General features: G+C 36.0%; 1 protein-coding gene and 1 non-coding gene across 2 annotated transcripts in view; one reads left to right on the top strand and one right to left on the bottom strand.

Moving 5' to 3' along the window:
- The window catches only part of LOC138176099 (N-acylneuraminate cytidylyltransferase-like), a 32,384-nt gene extending 15,814 nt beyond the window's left edge, over positions 1–16,570 (top strand). Inside the window, 7 exon segments of the mRNA XM_069106829.1 lie at positions 3,446–3,588; positions 3,799–3,954; positions 6,876–7,009; positions 10,535–10,629; positions 11,221–11,392; positions 12,266–12,419; positions 15,947–16,570. Coding sequence (XP_068962930.1) covers positions 3,446–3,588; positions 3,799–3,954; positions 6,876–7,009; positions 10,535–10,629; positions 11,221–11,392; positions 12,266–12,419; positions 15,947–16,134 — 1,042 coding nt within the window. The 3' untranslated portion in view covers positions 16,135–16,570.
- Positions 15,371–15,472, bottom strand: LOC138176151 (U6 spliceosomal RNA). Its single transcript, XR_011172176.1, has one exon. It is a non-coding gene; the product is annotated as a U6 spliceosomal RNA (small nuclear RNA).
- Positions 16,571–17,533: the final 963 nt, after the last annotated feature.

Below are 17,533 nucleotides of genomic sequence, written 5' to 3' on the forward strand. Positions count from 1 at the left end.
AAAAAATCTCAAAAATATCTAATTCTTAAAGCAGATATTAGGCAAATTCAATATATGTGTAAAAGACAAAGTTTATTATTAGTCATCAATAATAAGATTGTCCTACCCTGGCCTTGTGGAGAAAGAATTTAGAGCCAGTGGGATTGTATTTTAGTTCTGAATCTGCCACTTATGTTTGGATGATCTTGGACAAGTTATTTTTTCTCTCTGGGCCTTAACTTTCTCAATTGTAAAATGAAAGGATTGGACTCTGTTATTTTTCTAACGTAATCCAATTTTATTTCTATGATCTTATGAACTATAATGCAATAAAATACTATTTTTATGACCTGGGTTGGGACCAGAGTCTTTTTAAACAGTTTTTCTGAGAAAACAAAAAAAAAAGGACTCTAGAAATTTTAATGGAAATATAAATAAATTATGGGAAGTAAAGCAGACTATTTTTTCTCTTTCCCCTGTTAAACTATAAGACTATGGCAAAATGCATTACAAATATAAACAACTTACATAAATTCATTAAAATCTTCTGTACCTGTCATTTTCATTCCATTGCTTACAACTAGGTGATAAGTTCCCTTTTTGGCAGAAACTATTACTTTTTGTCTTGCATAGTGCTCACACCCAGTCAAATACTCAGTAAATGTTTACTGGTTTTGTAAAACTGGTATGTCCCTTAAGGCAGCATTATATAGTAAAGAGATTTTGCTATACTCATTCCAGAAAGTAGAAATTGTGTCTGTTGACTTAGAATTATAGATTGTTTGGCATGGAAGGAAAGTTCCTGATCATTGGTTCCTGACCTGGGCAGGTCACTAAAGTCTTTGTTCTCTAACTTCCTCATTCATAAGATGAGGAGGCTGGACCAGATGACTTTGAAGGTCTATTTCAGTTCTAAATCTAGCATTGTGTAAATACCTTTGGTTTACAAATGAGGAAATCCAGGTACTGAGAGGTAAGTGACTTAAGTTCTCACAGAAAATGAGTGGCATAGCCAAGGCTAGAACATCAGATCTCCTGACTTCCCTTTGCCTCTTGACCACAGTTGCAGAAATGAGCCTTCAGTGGAATAGAAAATGAGAGTTTAAAGTCAGTGAAGCTACTGCCAAATTCAATAAACAATAGAAAAACAATTAGGGGTAAATTGCTAGTTTTAGTTTTACTATTGTTCCATTGGCAGAAAGCAGCTAGTTATTGATGTGAGAGCCATTCCTGATTTAGCTGTTTTTCAGTTACAGCCACTTAAGTGATTTTCCTAATCATGTTATCCTTCCGTTCCCCCTCCCCACCCCGCCCCATACACACTCAGTAAACTTCAGTGGCTCCCTATTGTCTCCAGAAACAAATTTTAAAATGTTCTATTTGCCATTCATGCACTTCATAACCTTGCTCCTTCCTACCTTTCTAGTTTTCATACATCTTACTCCCTACCATGTATACTGTGATGCAGTCATACTGGCCTTCTGGCTATTACACAAACAAGATCCTCCATCTCTTGACTCAGAGTATTTTCTCTGACTGGAAATGCTCTCTCCCCTCCCCCTCCACTGTGTCTAATGACATTTCTGGCTTCTTTTAAGCCCCAACTATAATCCCTCCTTCTACAAGAGGCCTTATCTTGCCCCTCTTAATTCCACTACTTTATCTTTTAATCATTTTGTGTTTATCTTGTATATAACTGGCTTTGTATCACTTTGTTTTCATGTTGTCTCCCCCATTGGGGAAGCATATGGAAGTAATCTCAAAGAGAAAGGCATTAGCAACTGGGGGGTGGGAGCACAGACAGGAAAAGGCCCCTTACAGAAAGTGAAATTTGAATTGAGTCTTGTAGGAAACCAGGGAAAGTAAAGAGGTAGAGGTGATGGGACAGAGCTTTATTCCATGCATAAGGAACAACCAATGCAAAGGCAAAAAGAAAGGAAATAGAATGTTGTGATTGGAGAACTGTAAGTAGGCCAGGCTGCCCTGTAGAATGTGTGAAGGAGAATCATGTGCAAGAAGGCTAGAAAGGGCACAGATTTTAAGAAACTAAGTGCCAAAATAGGACTGCACTTTTTGGTCCTGGAGCTAATAGAAAGCTCCTGGAGGTCCTTTAATAGGGTGGTGACATGGTCAGACCTTGGCAGCTAAGTGGAGGATGGATTGGAATGGGGAGAGACTATCAGTGATAATGAAGTCACCATATTTGAACTCTAGCATCGAAGTTCCACTTGTATTATCTAATGAAGTAGAATTAGAACTGATGAAAATCAAGCTGGAAATTCAGCTAGACTGGATCAGGTATCCACAGAGGAAGGTAGGGCTTTAAGTCACACAATTTCGAGGGCATTGAGGGATCAGTTTTCAAGAAATCAGAAATAGGGGAAGATACCAAAGATATCACCCCCTCAAAAAAAGGCAACTAAAAGAATACCAATAATTATAGTCCCACATACCTACTTTCCTATCTGTCTAAACAAAAATTTCACAGGAATAATCTACATACATATTAAGGACATCCTTGGTGAGTGTGTGAGAAGGGAACAGAAAGACTTTCATAAGCACTGTTCCCTAATAACTCTTGTTACTATAATCATACAGTTGACTAAAGGTATAGTGAATGCCAGGTTCCACTGTGCTTGTTGTTTGTAACCTATAAAAATGCTAAGTAAACACTACTAGATTGTGAGAAACCATTTTTGATGTGTGAGAAATAGGAATTAAGCCCCCCCACCACCACCTTTAAAACTTCCTTCACAGTGACTTGAATTAATAATAAGCATGTTATTTTGTCCTGCCCAACCCTAAAGTTGCCAGGATTGCCTGAATGATATATATTATCTTATTTTCAAGATAATTAGTAATATTACCCAAATATTTTGTTCCTTTGCTAAGGAAAATTCACTGATACACCATTTTACATAACAAATATATGCCTCATAATTAAAATAATTTTGATCTAGGTAAAAATTCAGCCCAAAGTAGCGACATAGCTGCTATGCCCATGTTTAGGTCTCAAATGATTAAAGTGTGGCCTCCTTACATGACCTAATGTTTTGACACAGTTAGCTTGACCATACCAACTAACTAGCCATGCTCAGTAATGCTTTCAGACTAGCTTAAGTAGTCTCACTTCTAATTTTAATGTGTTAGTAGAGGACATAGTATTCTTTCAGAGACATGGTCTTTCAAGTTCCTACTGCAAATAACAGGAAACATTTTTTTTTTCTCTCCATTCTTCATTAAATTCCTGTTGTTCAGTATTAAATTCGTTATTTCATAATGTGAATGTTCTTTGTTGAATTGCTGTTATTTAGCATTATAAAACAATTCCAAATTATAGTGTTTATTTTTACCTTTCATCAGTTTCACTAGTCATACAGGAACTTTATAGACGTTTGAAGCTATTCACCTTGATAACAAAGCTCTCTTAATGATTTGGGGGGTTGTGTTTTTTATCCATATATAGCATATGGGTTTCTACGGATCATGATGAAATTGAGAAAGTTGCCAAGCAATGTGGAGCACAAGTTCATCGAAGAAGTTCAGAAGTTTCAAAAGACAGTTCTACTTCTTTAGATGCCATATCAGAGTTTCTAAGTTACCATAATGGTATGTATTTAATTACTTGTTTATTTTTTTAAAAAGCAAGTTCATTTTATTGTTGTTGTTGGAATGGGATTTTGCTGTGTTTAATTATTAGATAACCTGATTTACTTTAATATGAATTGGATATGTTAGAAAAATCTCTTCATTAGCACTTAATTGTCTTTTGCTGATATCATTATGACACACATTTTCTTCATCTTTTGTTTTCTTAAGAGGTTGATATTGTAGGAAATATTCAGGCTACTTCTCCATGTCTGCATCCTTCTGACCTTCAGAAAGTGGCAGAAATGATCCGAGAAGATGGATATGATTCTGTTTTCTCTGTTGTGAGGCGTCACCAATTTCGGTGGAGTGAAATTCAGAAAGGAGGTAACCTGACATTTTCATTCTTTCTAGTCTTAACTGCTTACAAGGTTCAAATTTTTTCTTCTCTAGGTATGTTATGAGAAGTGAAAGTGAATACATAATACTTAATGTGATTTATGGAAAAAATAAGGTAGAAATGATACAGTGGTTTATGGAGTATGATTTGTTTATAAAACTCTGATCTTATTGCCAACAGTGAGGTGATAGTAGCAAATAATATATTTAGACCAGCAGTTCCCAACCTTTTCAAGTAAAAGGACTAATTTTTAATGTAAAAAAAATTTGATTCCATGTGAGAATAGTTATATACTGTTGGTATCCATTAACTACAAAATAGAAAAGCTGCAATAAATTCATCAATAGCTCTGAAATTTTGTATTTTGCTTATGAAAGCGTCTATAAAAAGAGACTTCAGAATAGTAATACATAAGTTATTTATTCAGTCAATGAAAATTATGTTTATTATGTGGAATTACTTAATGAAATGGATCACTTGTACTCCATGGTCCGTGATCGTAGATTATACATCTGGACTAAGAGAATTTGCTTTAGCTTTTCTTCTAACCTGACTAAGGAAATATTTAAAAGTCAGAAGCATTAGATCAAGTAGCACTAAGTAAATATTTGAAATATTCCCAAAGTTAGTATTCTAGTTTTTGACGAATTAGATAAAAATAAAATCAAATGTTTGGACCCGTCAGTCTAGAAGAAAACTGAGAATAAGATGTCAGTAAAATAAAAGCTAATAAAATAATAAAGGACATGCTATGGGGATACTTATCCTCCCCTTAAAACGTGAAAGAAGAATAGGAAGTAAGACTTAACATGTTAAAATATTAGATTTTACCCAAAGAAATGGTAAAATATAAATAGATTTAAAGAGGGATCGAAAACATTTTGGTATGACAAATCCAAAATGATATTTTAAGGGAAACTAGGAATTTGGGGGCAAGGGGTAATGGATGGGGGCAGACAATATTTATTCAGTTTTTTAAGATTGACTAATCTTTCCGTAAAATGTCAGAATTAATATAGACAGCCTACTGAACTGAAAGGACCAGGAGTCTTGGGCACTGGGCCATTTCTTTTTATGCTCTTGTGCTTTTTCTCCCATCTTGACTGGTTCAAACTACTAAAGTGATTTTGGTTTATGAAATGCTACATTTATAGGTTCCTTTCTGCTGGTGAGACTGCTAAACTCAGAGAGCCCATTTCAAATAATAAATGGCAAAATTATCTCTCTAGTAATTTCTCCTTTGGAGGACTTCTCCAGATCAGGCATATTCTTTAAAAATTTATATTTAATAAAATTTTATTGATAATGTCTATTTTTATGTCACTTAAATAGTTCTCAATTTATACCTCTTTCTAGTCCCTCCCAAAGAGTAATACCTTATTACAAAGAGTAAAAACAAAGGGGAAAAAAGTTAGTTTAGCAAAGCCACTCAGAAAACATCCAACACTATATATATACACACACCCACAGACTTCTACCTCTGCAAAGAAGCAGGGAAAGTACACATACTCTTATTTAAACCTTAGTATTTAGTAGGAGGATCCTAACTAATAAAAAGAAAAAACAATCATTAGATTAAAAGTATGCAGAATATTATACTATTTTCATAGTATGTAAGATTGACATTGACCTATCTGATTACTTGGTAGTAGGAAGGTGAAGTAGTTGCACACTTACAATTTAAGAGCAATTATGCATTTCTAAGGATGTGGTATTTTTTTAAATCTATTCTTTTAAATTGTTATTTTCTTTAGTATTCACTGTAGAGTTGAATCAGATAGCTGCAGAAGTGTTTTCCCAACAATTACTGAATAATAATAACTACTGTTTTTATAGCATTTTTAAGGTTTGCAGAGCACTTTACAAATAATATCTCATAACATCAGTATTGAATTAATTCAGTTTTGTATACATACCATTCAGTACTGTTTTGTTACAAGATCCTCTCCATCTAAATGAATCCCCTGATACTGTGGTGCACATAATTCAAATGACATATAATATTTTTTTCTACTTTTAACGTATTAAATTATCCTAGTAGATGAATAATTAGAGTACCAGGGAAACTGGGCAGGAGGGGCATCTCATAGTTGTATCACGTGCCCTCCCTGGAGCAAATTGCCCTTGGTTTCTTGGTATGCCTGAGGTGATACCCGGAGGTTATTACAGGTCCTCTAGACCACAGGTATCAAATGTGCAAGCAACATCCTACAACAATCCAAACCAGATTAAAATGTAATTGAGAAATAGTTAACAAAATAAGTAAAAATTACAAACATAGATAATATTATTTTTCAAAACTAAGTCAACATATGACCCACAGGCATCCTTATGTACAGCTTAGTGGTCCCCATTTCTATTTGAGTTTAGTAGTTGTTGAGTATTTGAGTTTAGTAATTACTGTAGAGTTGAATCAGATAGCTGCAGAAGTGCTTTTCAAACAATTGCTGAATAATAATAACATTTATATTGCACTTTAAGGTTTGCGTGGCACTTTATAAATATAACCTCTTAAAATAACCATCTGATTAAAAACTAAACTTAAATACAAACTCAAATTTGAGTTTGATGCCACAATCTAGATTCTTTCAGGGATATGAGCCTTATACCAGGGGATTCTTGCATCTATGGCATGGATCATCAAGCAGTTACATCATAGGAAGATTTTCTAGATTTTTATGGCGAGTTCTCATTTGATATTAACAACAACAAATTTAACCATAACATCCATTCCCTTGAGTAATTTAGTTAATTTGAAATCTTGTTCTATTATATTGTTTATGACTATTCATGTTTTTACAAAAGGTTCTCATCCAGAATCATTCTTGCTAGCAAACATGGGATTATTGGGATGTGTTGTTAGTAGACATACAGGCATTTTGAATTGATTGTAGCCTTTTACTTGCAGTAAGTGAAGTGACAGAGCCTCTGAATTTGAATCCAGCCAAACGCCCTCGTCGGCAAGACTGGGATGGAGAATTATATGAAAATGGCTCCTTTTATTTTGCTAAAAGACATTTGATAGAAATGGGCTACTTACAGGTCTGTATAGTCATTTGACAAAAACTCTCTAAAGTATTAGTTGTTCCTAAAGAATGACAAGAGAAGCAGAGTTGCTAAATGATATCAAATGTCAATGTTAAGGGGACCAGACTGTCACTGATAAAGCTCTTTTGTATGAAGCATTGTTCTTCATTCATCCTCTGGTGCTGATCACTAGCATATATATTCTCTATGTATACTATACTTTAGTATATGTATGGTGTACTATGTGTAAAGATATTAAATATATTCTGTATATAATGATTTTCATATATCTTCATATATAAAATTACTATTGCAACATTCACATTGTTCTATTAAAAATACTAATATTTTTACATCCATTTTTGAGCTAATGTTATAGTATTACTGTTTAGTGATTGCCCCTTTGTCATAAAAGCTATCCTGAAAAGAAAACTTGAAAACCACAGAGTTCTATCATATCACCATTAGTTTATCTAAAACACTATGTTTGGGAAGAAAACAAGCTTTTCATCTTCTCACCAGTCTATATATTTTATACAAAAGATCAAAGAATTAGGAAAAATTATACTGATTAGGTACAGATTCTTCTGGTAAGTCCCAATCTGAGACATGGTCCATAAACCATACCCTAAGATATGGAGGAAACCAGTACTTCTCTGCCCGGTAGGAATGAGACACAAGGACTTATTGACTGACTGACTATTAATTGTGAAAGTGGAAGTCCATCTTTATAGAAAAATGATCCCTGTTGTCCACATAATTGCTAAGGTAGGAAATCATACTCGACATCAACAAGTTTTAGTTATAATGAGCCTCCTCCCACCCAAACAGACAGAAGACATACAGACACGCACACACGCAACAGTGCTTCCTTGACTGGGAGTTTTAAATTAGGGCTAAATATTAGTTCTTCCATTTGTTCTATATTAATTTCCACAAATACAATAGATAAGGTTCAATAGTACTGTCAGTTTTCTTGTCCTTCATTTTCTTTTGTGTCATAACTGGAACAAAAATCACAGGGACTCTTAAACTGTCCCTGAGTTGGAGACATGTAGAAAGAAAAGAGATCTGTTCATATATGTTGTTATCATACTGTAATAGAAATGCTATTTACAGTTACTGTGAGAGTATAAGACCAATAACACCAGCACACAGGAGGGCTTCTAGCACAAGTTCTTTGATCTGCTTTTCTAAAGAAAAGCAACTCAAAACAGGTCAGCAATCTTACTTTAATCAAACATATATATCATTTACTTAGTTTCAGGGGAAAAAGTCAGCACCTTGAACTTCAGGGAAAATACAAACCGAAATTACAAGCAGAAATAATAGCATAAAGACCAACAGACAAATCCAGTTGTCTGATCATTACATACATACATAGTGACCAGAGAGAGAAGCACCAACATCTGGGTTTTCAAAGCCAGAGGGCTTCTTAACGGCTACCTAGAGTGTCATCTGGCTACATCACTCGAACACTCTTCCCACGAGTAAGTCCCAAAGCAAAATGCTAACCTCAGTGTGTGTGTGTGTGTGTGTATGTGTATATATATATACACACACACTTCAGGGTGAGAGGGCATCACAACCCTCATGACCCACTGCCTAATTACAATATAACAAAAGGTGTGGGCTTTCCTGAAGAACAAGCCTCCCCTAATCAAGCTTCTCTTGAGTTAATAGGCTCTATGTGAGGCGTATTAATGGACGAGAAAACTTTCAATTCCCGTTAACATTACACATACAGGGTTCTGTGTCTCTGTCTACCTCTCTTTTTGACCATAATATTGAGAGGAGAGAATATTGTGTTTATACATATTTAGTATTAAAGTAGAATTTCATTTTAAAGGAAAAGAATGAGAATTTTGTCATCAACAATATTTGGAAATATTCTAAATTTCTTGGTGGTTTTGTTTTGCTATCGGGAGATAAAAAAGACCCTCCAAATTATTTGGTTCAAAAATTCATTAGTTTCTGTTAGTAATGTCTTGCATTTTTGTAGTTCTCCAGAAATCCTTTTGAAAGTAACTTATAAAAAAGTTGTGTGCATTATAATAAACTATTTTCTAGAAAATTACTAAATTGTGTATACCTTTTGGCCCAGTTGCACCACTGCTAGATATAAAATTATTTATAGCAGCAAACAGAAAACTCAGGGGGTGCTAACCTATCAGGGAATGACTGAGTAAATTCTGGTATAGGCATGTGATTACTGCACCATAAGAAATGGCAAAATGGACAGCTTCAAAGGAAATGAGGAAGACTTCTATGAACTGATGCAGAGTAAAGTGAGCAGAATTAGGAAAACATTGACACAACATTGTAGTGAAAAATAACTTTGAAAAACTTTAGAACTCTGATCAATGTAATGATATCTTTCCACCAAAACTCTCCTTTATTCCTGACTTCTCTATTAATATTGAGGGTACCACCCTCTTCTTAATTATGCAGGCTTACAACCTAGGCATTATCCTTGACTCCTCATTCTCTCTCATCCCCTATATCCAATTTGTTCCAAGGCCTTTCAATTTTTATCTTTGTAATATCTTTCAAATATGCCACCTTCTCTCCTCTGACACTGCCACCACCCTGGTGTAGGCCCTCATCATCTCACACCTGGACTATTACAATAGCCTGCTGGTTGATCTCCCTGGCACAAATCTCTCCTCACTCCCATCCATGCTCCATTCAGCTGTCAAAGTCATCTTTCTAAAGCTCAGGTATGATCGTGTAACCCTCCTTTACTCAGTAAAGTCCTGTGGCATCCTATCACCTTTTGTATGAAATATAAAGTCCTCTATTTGGCATCCAAAACCCTCCATGATCTGCTCCACCTTTCCAGTCTTCTTAAGCCTTTCCCCAATCCCAGCCTTCATGTACTCCAGGAACATTGGCTTCTTTGTTGTTTCTCAAACAAGACATTCCATCACCAGACTTCATTCATTTTTACTGGCTGTCCCTCCTGCCTGGAATGCTTTCCCCCCTCATCTCTGCCTCCTGGCTTCCCTGGCTCCCTCCAATTCCTAGCTAAAGTCCCATTGGATTTTGGGGAAGTCTTTCCTAATTCTCCCTTAATTCTAGTGCCTTCCTTCTGTTGATTATCTCCAGTTTATCATGTATATAGCTTGTTTATATGTACTTGTTTGCATGCTTTCTTCCTCATTAATCTGTGAGCTCCTTAAAAGCAGGGACTGGTTTTTTGCCTTTCTATTCACAGTGCCTGCCACATAGTAGGTGCTTAATAAATATTTATTGACTGACTGACTGACTGAAACATGCTACCTACCTCCTGCCAGAAAGCTGATGGACTTAAATTGTAGAATGAGACATTCATTTTTGGACCCGGCCAGTGGGAGAATTTATTTAATTGTACTATGTGTTTCCATTACAAAGGGATTTTTTGTGTTTCTTTTTAAAATTTTTGAAAGGGAGCATTGGAAAAGAGAAATAATATTAATTTTAAAAAACTTTTTGCTGGGATAGGAACAGCTATATTTGATGCTAAGAAACAATACTTTTGACATTATTTTTTTTTTATAGGGTGGGAAGATGGCCTACTATGAAATGCGAGCTGAACACAGTGTAGATATTGATGTTGATATTGATTGGCCTATTGCAGAACAAAGAGTATTGAGGTAAGAGCATTTAATTAGAGCCAAGTATATTTATGTTTAACAAATAGACTAAATTCTATGACTGTTAAAACACTACAACAAAGTGTCCAGATGGCAATTTCTGAAATGACGTATAGGTTACAGGATATTCAGTATAGTTAGTATGGTTCCATAAAGTGACACCATTTTAGTCTACTTTGATCTTATCCACAATAACGTAAGAATTTATGCTTTTATGTGTGTGTCTATACATGATACAGCCTTTAATATAACCAGTGATTTGAAAAATTAAGTATATAGCATGCTTATTAAATTTATAAGTGACAGGTAATTAGGATGAGGTTATTGTAAGAGTTAGTAGAGTGTTGGATTTGGAGTCATGAAGATATGTATTGGAGTCCTTCCTCAGCATTAGCGGCTTGACCAAGGGAAAGGCATGTAACTACCTTGAACCACACTTTTCTCTTCTAAGGATAATATTAGCTATAGTACCGACTTCAGGGTTGTTACTGTGAGGCTCAAATGACATGATCTCTGTGAAGTGCTTTTAAACCTGAGTATTATATTTGGATTCAAAAGGACCTTGTCAAATTTGGATTTGGTTTCTTTCAGATATGGCTATTTTGGCAAAGAGAAGCTTAAGGAAATAAAGCTCCTAGTTTGCAATATTGATGGATGTCTCACCAATGGTCACATTTATGTATCAGGAAACCAAGAAGAAATAATATCTTATGATGTTAGAGATTCAATTGGGATAAATTTATTAAAGAAAAGTAATATTGAGGTATTTACCCACTGAATTTTACTGTATTTATTAGGTATATACATATTTATTTTTATTTAGTCTCACAGAAAATTGGGGGAGAGAATCCTGAGATTTAAAATTTTTGGTAATAGAATCTCAAATTTGGAAGAATCTACAGAGGCCATCTTGTCCAATTCCTACCTATAAAGAAATACCCTCTGCAAAATTCCAGACTAATGGGCTTTCAAAGGCAGCCCATTCCATTTTTAATAGCCCCAATGATTAGGGAATTTTTCCTTATATTGAGCCTAAACCTGCCTCTTTGCAACTTCTGCTTATCTGGCCTTTAAGGCCAACCAAAATCTAAATCTTCTAACATATGACAGCTATTTATACACAGGAAGATAATTACCATGTTTCACCTAAATCTTTTCTAGGATAACTTTTAACAATTCCTTTTGTTGTTCATTCCATTGTTTCAAGAGCTCTCACTATCTTGGTCACCCTCCTCTATAAGTTGTTAGTGGCCTTCCTAAAATATGGCACCAGGAATTCAGCAAAGTACTCCAGATGTGGTCTCATCAGGACAAAGACCAGTGGAGCTATCCCCTCCCATGTTATGGATGTTTGAGCTGTCTTATCTATCAGAATAGGATAATTTATGTACCGTGTTTTCCCTAAAGTGCTTCCTGTAGAAGCACTACATTTCAATCTCAGATTAGGCTTAGAAAAATGTTAAAATGGTCTCATTTTAAACATAAAATTATTTCTTTTTACTTAAAATAATATCTCAGGATGCCAAATAACTTCATTTTGTTGACTTGTATTACATTCTGGAGCTATTATTTTTAAAAAATTTTTCAGTTTTTAAAATTTGTAATGCTTTAATATTTTCATCTTTTTTTTTTACAGGTGAGGTTAATCTCTGAAAGAGCCTGTTCAAAACAGACACTCTCCTCCTTAAAACTGGATGTGAGGATGGAAATTGGTATATCCAATAAGCTAGCAGTTGTAGATGAATGGAGAAAAGAAATGGGTTTATGTTGGAAAGAAGTGGCATATCTAGGTGGGTACCTTGTAATTCAGCCAAATAAAATAGAATTAGGATTTCATCTTTCACACATGAATCTGTGGGTATTTTGTACACCTTATAGATAAAGAAATGGAGAAAAGAAAGCATAGCTCATGCCCCTCGACTAGTCATGGCAAGGGAGTCAGAATACTACTTGTTTCATAGTACCCCTTCCAGACTCTCCTGCCACCACCACTCAGCAGCCTCTCCTCCTTTGAGGTTCACACTGTCCAAATTTATCACCCAATCTAAGATCCTTGTGACCATTTCCTATTGACATTCTGTATGTTCTCCTTCATTCCTGAGTGAATTCGGGGCCTGGACTGGCTCCATGCCAACTCCTGTTGCACTCATGCCCACTAGGGGACTTCAGTTTACATTTTGATGCTTCCTCAACTAAGAACTTCCCAGTTCCTCAATAACTGAGTTTTAATGATTTATTTCTCCACTCCAGGTCAGCTACACATAGAGATAGTCATACTTTCTAACAACCACAAGTATTCTGTTTCCATGTTCATGAACTCTGAAGTTTATCTGACCATAATCTTTTAACATTCCATATTTCCTTAGGCCTTCTTGCTGTTATCCCTGTTTGTCCTTACTGTTACCACCAGTCCTTCCACCCTTCAGTTCCTTCCCATTCCATCACCCCTGCACTGGAAGTCTCTCTATCTGGAACCCTTGTAAATTGGTTCAACTTTACATTTTCTTCTTGAATCCCCTACTCCCTTGTCCTGTTACCAGTCATACCTTCCAAACCCCAGCACCCTACTCTTCATCTCCTTTGATACCATTCACATGGAGCTGAATAGAACTGATGGAAATCACAAGACAATCCTGATTTGATCCACTACAGATTAATGTTACATAATTGACTAGGACTTCGGTTCAGCAAAGCAATCCTTTTACATGTTCCTAATCAATTCACTATCCCATTCACTATAATGGTTATTTCAGACTCAATAAATGATTATTGCCTGACTTACTGACAGGTAAGAGAGAGGGGTTCAGTGTCAGGTACTTCAGAGAGGTCAAGAAGAATGAGGATTGAAAAACTTATCATTAGTTTTGGCAATTAAGAAGTCATCGGTAACTTTGGAGTGAGTGATTTCAGTCAAGCCACAGACTCTGATGCCAGATTTCAAAGAGTTGAAAAATGTGTAAGGGAAGAGGAAGTGGAGGCCTTGAGCGCAGATGGCTTCTTTTTTTTGGTGTTTGAGAAAGAGAAGAGAAATGTAGGCTGAAAGCTTGAGAGGGCCTAGACTAGTCTTAGTGAATGTTTTTCTAGGATAGAGAAGAATACTTGGGCTTATTGAAGGGAACAGGAAAGGAACAAATTGGTGGAGAAGGTGATTGAGAGGGCAGGTAGGTGGAGAAGACGAATAGGCATGAGATTGGGGACACATGACGAAGGGCTGGCCTTGACCTTAGGAAGAAGGAAGATGACGTTATTAACAGAGCTGGAGTGAAGGAGGACAGCTTGCTGGATAGCCTGGAGAGGGCAGAAAAGCATGCTCTAAGCAATGGCTTCTTGTTTTCTCTAAGTGGGAGCCAGATCGAGGCAGGCTTTGAAGGACAGCTAAGGAGTTTGCATTTTGACCTAGAGTCTCAAGGGAACAACAGTAGATTTCTTAGTAGACCAGTGATTTATGGCTAAGGAGTATTCATTTGAAAGCTGTGCAGAAGTTGGATTGGAGAGAGAAGAGGCTAGATACCAGGAGACCAATCAGGAAGCTATTGCCGTGCTGCAGGACAGGTGAGGAGGCAAAAGCAGTCTTTTCTGGCATTCTTCGTATTTGGCATTTCATTAATTGTTGGAAATGTGGGGAATTCTCAGAGTGGATAAGACTAAAACAGGTTAGAGCAAACTCATCTAGCACTGTCGTAACTGGAACTTTATCATCAGTGCTCTGCAGTCCCTACACAGTAATAACAATTGATGATAACTGGGAGGCAGGCATGGTAAGGCTCTCAAGTGACCTCTGAACAAGCATGGAAGAAAAAGTCAATTACTAAATTAAATGATTAAAAGTTTACTTTGCTTTACTTTGAGTAATAATATATAGCTTGCATTTTATTCTAAATCTTTGAAAATTGACCTACACATAAGATTTATATATGGTAATTGTGGCATTTGGAAACCAGAACCCTTCATTCTTACTTGATAAGAGTTTCCTATAAACCAATTTGAATTATGTTGGGAAAAATTTAGAGCTCAATTTGTTTGCCCCTCAGGGGTTCTTAATATGGGATTCATGAACTTTTTCTTTGATATTTTGATAACTCTTTCAATATAATTGGTTTCCTTTATAACCCTACTTTTTTTTTACTTTGTGCACTTAAAAACATTATTCCAGGGGTGGCTAGGTGGCACAGTGAATAGAGCACTAGCCCTGGAGTCAGGAGGATCTGAGGTCAAATCTGGACCAGACAGTTAATACTTACTAGCCGTGTGACCTTGGGCAAGTCACTTAAACTCAATTGCCCTGCCTTCCCCCCTACAAAAAGAAAAAAAAAAACATTTTTCTAAGAATTCCATAGGTTTCACGGGGAATGCCTAACAAAAAGAAGGTTGAGTTCCTGGCCCATGCTATAGTCATATGGGTGTTTATCGTGCGTGTTTCTAAAATAACGTGTGCCTGTTACTCCAGATATGTGTGTGCGTCCATAGCTTTTTGAAGTTACACTGTATCTTAAGTTCTTGAAATTGCTGTTGAAATATCTTCTGCATACTATCACTACAATCCACATTATCCATCGAGAAATGAAAGCTTAAATTCAGCCAGCTCCCATTTGTCGGTCCCTGACACACAATTGACCACACTCACTGTGGCAAATGTCTCTGCATCAGCTAGCACATCTGTTGGAGACGGATTAAAGAATCCTGAAGATTCAGCTCTGGAACAGACCTAGCACTTCATCTAGTGAAGTCCCCTCATTAAAACAAGAGTCTGGAAGATGTCACAGATTTTTGAGTCAGCCTTGCAAAGGAACCATACTAATCTTTCTGTATCATTCCAATTTTAAATTTGAGTAGATGTGCTCCCAGAGCAAAAACCCGTTTCATTTTATGGGTACAGAAAAGTGAGGCCCAGAAGCATACAATGATTTACCCAGTATCCCAGGGTAAATGGCAAAGGCAGGATCTGAACCTAGACCACTTCTTCGAATTCAGTACTCTTTTCCTTATACTCTATTACACTACCTCCTCAATCTTCTCTAAAGTCTCAGAATTTTGTGGCTCTTTGATCCATGCAGTGGGACACAATGGTTAGACCAGTAGACGTGGAGTCAGAAAGATCTGTGTGTAAACTCCTCTTGAGACACTTACTAACTGTGCAACCCAGGGGAAGTGATTTAACCTTTCTTAGCATCAGTTTCTTCACAGGGGTAATGATAGCAGCTACCTCACAGAGTTGTTATAAGGATCAGTTAAATTAGAAGTCAGAATTTAAATAGCTTGCCATATCCAAAAAGAATGCCATTTGTGTTTTGTTTTAATGCGTGTATTTTTTTTTTAGGAAATGAAGTTTCTGATGAAGAATGCTTGAAGAAAGCTGGCATGAGTGGGGTTCCTGCTGATGCTTGCTCCATTGCCCAGAAGGCTGCTGGGTATATTTGCAAATGCAGTGGAGGCCGAGGTGCCATCCGAGAGTTTGCAGAACACATCTTCCTACTGATGGAAAAAGTGAATTCTTGCCAAAAATAGAACATAATGTGATGATGATGATGATGATGATGATGATAAAAAAGAAGAGTAAACTATATAATCCTCTTCAACCACTTTGCTTTTATTTGAATAGTGTTATTTCCCTGTTGTGATATTTCAGCAATATGATTTGCACTGTGGTAGAGTTAAATAGCTTTAAAATGAAAACTTCTGAAATCTTTAGCCCAAAATCTGTTGTAGAAAAGGAATGGTCTGTGTCACCTTTTATTTGAATTCATTGCTTAGGGTTGCTTCCAGTCTTTCCCAGATTTTTGTTAAACACAATTAGCAATATTGTCAGAAGGTTAAAGCTTTGCATTGTACCAAATAAGACTGCATGTTCGTGTGCTTCAAATGATCCTTGAGTTTTATTTATTATGGGACTGTGTGTCTGGTAAGATTTGCACTATCAGTTAATAAAACTATATTGCACAAACTTCACTAGAACTATCTCGTTTTTGTGGGAGAGAAAGGTTAACAGAAGCATCACCTTATTCCTGAAATGCATCTTGGATTGCCATTTGACCATACATTTTAGAGTCTGTTACAAATTAGAAGGCAGCATGATGGAGAGCAAGATGGCCAGCTGGGTGAAAACCACTTGCACAACTCCCAAGTGTAGCCCAAATTATATTGGAACATAGTTTATAAAATAAAAATGCAATGCAACATAGATAATGTGAATTTGTGATTTTCTAAATCTATGTGACCTGCAGAGATCCATTTCTATTTGAGTTCGACCCTTACTGGTGTAGTGGTTAAGGCACTGGACTTGCTTCAGGAAGATCTGCCTTCAAATCTCATCTCAGGCACTTAATAGCTATATGATCCTGGGAAGTCATTTAATTTCTCTGCATCTTGGTTTCCTTATCTGTAAAATGAGAGGAGGAGGGAGTGGTTAAGGGCTAGGCAACCACTAATGTGCCTTTCAAATCTAATTTTGTGAACCTATAATCCTGTGGAAAATCTAACAAAGTATTGGTTTTATTTATTTATTTACCCATTCAACAAGTATTTTAAAAAATATTTCTTGTGTATATTACATTATGCTACTACACTAGAGGATAGAAATAAGACAAAATAATCTCAAAGACTTGACTGGTGTAAAAAGCTTACCTTTTATTTAAGTTTACTTAGAACTGGATATGTAATTGGGATGGGGAGAGGAAAATGGACTGGTGAGTCACTTGTACTTATCTCTAAGGTAGTTTTCATGGTAATTTTACATGCCATATTTTGCTACAATTACACCTATACACTTAACAAAGAAATCCCTCTTTTACCTAATTGAGTCCTGAACATAATATCTCAGAGGTTTGAAATTTAGTTTATATATGAGAAGCAAAAAATATTTTTTCATTGTCTACTTATATGCTTCTGTTATAAAGAGTATTTTTAT

Source organism: Petaurus breviceps, unplaced genomic scaffold (assembly GCF_028583685.1).
Source record: "Petaurus breviceps papuanus isolate PSGF00001 unplaced genomic scaffold, PetGlider_PUasm1.0 81, whole genome shotgun sequence".
Taxonomy (NCBI): Eukaryota; Metazoa; Chordata; class Mammalia; order Diprotodontia; family Petauridae; genus Petaurus; species Petaurus breviceps.